This window comes from Mandrillus leucophaeus, unplaced genomic scaffold, assembly GCF_000951045.1.
Source record: "Mandrillus leucophaeus isolate KB7577 unplaced genomic scaffold, Mleu.le_1.0 Scaffold2, whole genome shotgun sequence".
Taxonomy (NCBI): domain Eukaryota; kingdom Metazoa; phylum Chordata; class Mammalia; order Primates; family Cercopithecidae; genus Mandrillus; species Mandrillus leucophaeus.
The window spans coordinates 2,008,552-2,014,290 of record NW_012102031.1 but is presented as its reverse complement, the minus strand read 5'-3'; the positions used below and the strand labels follow the sequence as shown (position 1 = coordinate 2,014,290).

The window sequence follows — 5,739 nt, the reverse complement described above, 5'->3', positions numbered from 1 at the left end:
GGGGTTGGGGGGGGCACCAGAAGCCAGGTGACACCGATGACACGCCACGGAGGATTCCTGATGTCGGCAACTCAGGAGCTGGGTCTCCCGACCATTTTCATTTTCTTTCCTTCTTCCCCCACCTTTTAAAGTATTTTATTTGTTTGTTTGTTTATTTATTTAGAGATGGAGTTTCCCTCTTGTTGCCCAGGCTGGAGTGCAGTGGCATGATCTTGGCTTACTGCAACCTCCACCTCCCAGGTTCAAGCAATTCTCCTGCCTCAGTCTCCCAAGTAGCTGGAATTACAGGCACCTGCTACCACACCTGGCTAATTTTTTGTATTTTTCAGTAGAGATGGGGTTTCACCAGGTTGGCTAGGCTGTTCTCGAACTCCTGCCCTCAGGTGATCCACCTGCCTCAGTCTCTCAAAGTGCTGGGATTACAGGTGTGAGCCACTGCGTCTGGTCCAAAATTTATTTTTTATAGAGACGGGGTCTCGCTATGTTGCCCAGGCTGGTTTCAAACTCCTGGCTCAAATGAATCTCCTGCCTTGACCTCCCAAACTGCTGGGATTACAGGGGTGAGCCACCACACCTGGCCTTGGACCATTTTCTGACAAGACAACAGATGATGCTCACAGTCAACACAGACCTGTAGGCTCTCCTATGTGTCAACTGTAATCCTACCCTCTTCTCACACACTCAAGAAAACACTTCAGGCTGGGCGCAGTGTTAGATATGGGGGAGTCTGCTGTAATCCTAAATTGCGCAAACAGCTAGAAAGGAGACAAACAGGACACAGAGAGTAACACAGGGGTGGTATATATCTGGTAGGTAATGGGATGGCAGACACAGCAAATAAACAGCTTTGGACAATTTAAAAAGCAAAAGATTTCAACACATAGTCCATGAATTAGAAGTTATAATCTTTCAAATGCAAATACATATAAACTAATCTAAAGTGATTAAAATCAAGGTATTACAAATAACTGGTCTCAAGTATAGAAGATCCCACTAGATTGCCATTTGTTGTAATTTATGTAAAAAACAAGTCTTTTTCTGTACAGGAACTATTCTAATTTTTTTTCCCCAAGTGAACAAATCTCAAACTTGAGTTCTTTGAGTAGTGATACTCTTTGAAAACTACTCTCCTAGAAAGGCTGCAAAACTGCAAAGTGGGTTCACGAGGAAGACCTCAAAGGGAAGATCAGACTAGTGCAATAGTCCAGGTGAGCAATGATAAGGCTTGATTTGGGGAAATGGATATGGATATGGAGAAGAGGAAATGGATCCAAGAGATACTGAGGAGATCAATGGTTCTGGACGGCGAAGCAGATGTGGAGTGGGTGAAGGCACGAAGAGCCTGTGATGACTCCTAGACTTCTATCCTGAGTTATTTATCCACAATTCAACCTCTCCCCCCTTCTCTCTAAGCACATGGCTGGTTCTTCTGGCCACCAGCGTCCATCCTGAAGCTATCTAGGAGCCATCCAATAGTAACCTTATTAACCTAAACTCAGGGATAGTTAAAAGGGGCTCATTAGGAATAACAAAAGATACTGCCACTCAGGAAATTCCAATGGTTTTAGGAACTGTGCCAGGAACCAGGGACAAAGGCTACATATATTTTTTATTATACCACATACAGAAATCCTATAACTTTAAAGCAGAAAAATCTAATAACCCAATTAAAAAATGGACAAAGAACCAGAACAGACTTTTCTGCAAAGATAATATACAAATGGCCAACAAACATATGAAAAGATGTTCAACATCACTAATCATCAGAGAAATGCAAATCAAAGCCACAGTGAGATATCACCTCATACCCATTAGGATGGCTACTATCATAAAACAGAAAGTAAGTGTTAGCGAGGATGCGGAAAAATGGGAACTTCTGTGTACCGTTGGTGGGATTATAAATGTTACAGTGTTATGGAAAACAGTATGGAGGTTCCCGAGAAAACTGAACAGAATTCCAAATGATCCAGCAATCCCATTTCTGGGTATATACCCAAAAGAATGGAAAGCAGGCTCTCAAACAGATAGCTACACACTCATTTTCATAGCACTACTCACAATAGTGAAAAGATGGAAGCAACTTAAGTGCCCATTAACAGATGAATGGATAAACAGAATGTGATATACACATACGGATTCAGTCATAAAAAAGTAAGGAAGTCATAGTACACGCTATATGGCATGGATGAAAGTCAAAGACATTATACTAAGTGAAATAAACCAGTCACAAGAAAAACAAGTAGTATATGATTCGACTGGTATCAAGTATCTAAAGTAGTCAAATTCTTAGAAACTGAAAGTAGAATGGTGGTTACTAGGGGCTGAGGGAGAGGGAAAAGGGGAGTTTAATGAGAATAGAATCAGGTCTGCAATATGCAAAAGTACTGGAGATTTATTTCACAACATTGTGAACATATTTAACACTACTGATCTTACACTTAAAATTATTAACATGGTAAATTTTATGTCACATGTTTTTTAACACAATTAAAAAAAAAAAAAACCAAGTTGGAAAACTGGCTATATTCTTTGTAAGCATTACTTTGGGCTAAATAACCTCTTAGAGTATATAAAACCACAAGGTAAATATAAAAACATTTTATACCCAGAAAACCTTGTTACCTGCAACAAACCCAACTACCAGATCTTTTCCAGTGGTAGAACGTTGACCTTTGACCCAGACTGCTTTGAGGCTATTAAAAGTGTAGAAATAGACAAAATTGGAGCAGCAGAGACTGGAAATCACTGGAAACCACCCTCGATATGGTGCCAGGCTAGGGGAAAAACACAATAAGCAAAGTAAAGGTCATGGACAAATTAGAAATTGGCAGAGAAATCCTAGGAAAGGCTGACCATCACTCACATGGTCTCAAGCTTCACTCCTACAAGAATACAAGGGACTCCAAACTGTACACACACCTCACATTCTAAAGGATGTCCAAATCAAGGAATCTATTCTAGCACTAATGATACCAAAGAAACAACACAAAGTCTGACTGATTTATTAATTCCCTCCCTTAATTTTCTTTAGTAACGTTGGTATATAAAATTAGAGACAACTTCCTTATGGCTGTTAGTTAATAGAGTACCATTCATGTTTTATGACAGGGCAAGAACAGTTAAAATGAAGTAGTTATAGAAAATAAGTACCAGAAAAAAAAAAAAGATGGAATTCATAAGGGCACAGGAGCTCACAGGATTTGGCTACAGGCCAAATCTGGGGCAATTTGAATACCAAAATAATTAGGTAATCAATTGTAAACAACTGAAAAATAGACATTTCTGAGTCTATACCAATAATAAGTAGACAAATAAATGAAGAAGAAGGGGAAGTCCTGCTTATAGCAGAATGCCAACACTGGTAAAATTGCCACTGTGGAGGCAATGCTGGAGTTGGAAAGTTGTCATTTTGCAACTTCGTGGTAAATTTAGCGAAGAAATGTTGACAAGGCGCAGGATATTTGTATTGTTTTAAAGTATCTCCACATAGACTGCTTACAGTTGCAAGAGAAGAAAAAAGTAATCGCACAGTGGCCAAATCAAATTTAAGAAATCATAATTAGCCAACCAAGGGCAGGCAGACAATATGTGAGTCAAGATGTGATACCTTGAGGACACAATATCACCTGTGCATTATTCAGGCCAAGAATGTACAACCTCAATGGAATCATGAGGAAATGTGAGGCAAACTTAAAATGAGAAACATTCTTTTTTTTTTTTGAGACTGAGTTTCACTCTTGTTGCCCAGGCTGGCGTACAATGGCGTGATCTTGGCTCACTGCAACCTCCACCTCCTAGGTTCAAGTGATTCTCCTGCCTCAGCCTCCACAGTAGCTGGGATTACAGGCATGCACCACCATGCCCAGCTAATTTTGTATTTTTAGTAGAGATGGGGTTTCTCCATGTTGGTCAGGCTGTCTCTAACTCCTGACCTCAGGTGATTCGCCTGCCTTGGCCTCCCAAAACGCTAGGATTACAGGCGGACTGTATTCTTTAAAAGTGTCAACATCACGGGGCTAAAGGCTTTGATGTATGTAACTTACTCTCAAATAATTCAGAGAAAATTTGTGTGTGGTGTGAGTAAGAAGGAGAAAAGAGAGGTGGGAGAGAGAGAGCATGAGCAAAAATGGTAAAACAAACAGGAAAAGATGTTAACAGATGAATCTGGGTAAAGCATATACTTGTCTTCTTTGTACTGTTTAGTTTTGCAAATTTTTGTAAATTTAAAATTATTTCCAGTAAAAAGCTAAAAAAAAAGAAGTACATTGCCAGGCGCGATGGCTCAAGCCTGTAATCCCAGCACTTTGGGAGGCCGAGACGGGCGGATCACAAGGTCAGGAGATCGAGACCATCCTGGCTAACACGGTGAAACCCCGTCTCTACTAAAAAATACAAAAAAATAGCCGGGCGAGGTGGCGGGCGCCTGTAGTCCCAGCTACTCGGGAGGCTGAGGCAGGAGAATGGCGTAAACCCGGGAGGCGGAGCTTGCAGTGAGCTGAGATCTAGCCACTGCACTCCAGCCTGGGTGACAGAGCGAGACTCCGTCTCAAAAGAAAAAAAAAAAAAAAAAAAAAGAAGTACATCATCTGTCTTAATGCACCTGACAGGAATGAACTAAACAACTATTATATTTTTTGCAGTTTACTGTATATAAAACAATACATTTTAGTTTCATGGAAGACTCCATGATCAAGAATCAAATGGCTTAAGATAAATATTGTATAAAAATAAATAAATAAAAAGAATCAAATGCCTTACTACAGATCTTTAAAAAACTGAAAACAATTATGTACTTATAAATCAGGCAATTATAAATTTACAACATTATAGTGCTACGAGAATAGATAGAAAGTAAGCATAACTCTACTGGAGGCACAGGAATCTCCTAACAAGTTGCTTTGTTTAACGAAGGTGAAATGAGTTAGTACTCACATTCCTTCTTCTTTAATGATCTCCAGGAGCACCATGTGTGTAGTTTTGGATTTTCTTTTCTCATCAACTACAAGACCAAACAATGCATGTTTATTTTATTTATTAATTAAATTTTTTTTTTTTTTTTTTTTTTTTAGACAGAGTCTCACTCTGACACCCAGGTTGGAGTGCAGTGGTGTGATCTCAGCTCACTGCAACCTCCACCTTCTGAGTCCAAGCGATTGTCCTGTCACAGCCTCCCAAGTAGCTGGGATTACAGGTGCACACCACCATGCCCAGGTAATTTTTGTATTTTAGTAGAGGTGGGGTTTCGCTATTTTGGTCAGGCTGGTCTCGAACTCCTGACCTCAGGTGATCTGCCCAACTCGGCCTCCCAAAGTGCTGGGATTACAGGCATGAGCCACTGTGCCCCGTCTATTTTTTAATATTTTTAGAGATGGAGTCTCACTATATTGCCCAGGGTGGTCTCAAACTCTGGGGCTCAAGGGATCCTCATGCCTTGGCCTCCCAAAGTGCTGGGATTACAGGCATGAGCCACCACACCTGGCCTGTGTATGTTTAAACTAAATCCTTTGAGAATTATAATTGTCAGCATCAGCAAGTTTCACTAAAATGCCATTTACCTCACCTTTGAGCTCCCTAGGTTGCCCCAGAACTAAATGATCCGCCTGTGTGACCATGTGCTAAATTTCCACTGCAGATCCCTCGGCCTTCATCTGTTACTCATGAACCATAAAGCAATCTAATGTAATTCCTAATTTCCAAAGGAAAAGACATGACAGAAGCAATTTCTTTTCTTTTTTTTTT

General features: G+C 40.3%; 1 protein-coding gene across 3 annotated transcripts in view; it reads right to left on the bottom strand.

The window, feature by feature from the left end:
• Positions 1-5,739, bottom strand: part of SLC25A17 (solute carrier family 25 (mitochondrial carrier; peroxisomal membrane protein, 34kDa), member 17) — a 49,408-nt gene that overhangs the window by 18,219 nt on the left and 25,450 nt on the right. For 2 of the 3 annotated variants that reach the window (XM_011978795.1, XM_011978796.1), the window contains 2 exons: positions 4,933-4,999; positions 2,623-2,774 (listed from right to left, as the gene is read on the bottom strand). The exons of the other annotated variant lie outside the window; for it this stretch is intronic. In XM_011978795.1, coding sequence (XP_011834185.1) covers positions 2,623-2,774; positions 4,933-4,999 — 219 coding nt within the window. The remainder of the gene's footprint in view (positions 1-2,622; positions 2,775-4,932; positions 5,000-5,739) is intronic. 3 annotated transcript variants of the gene reach the window in all.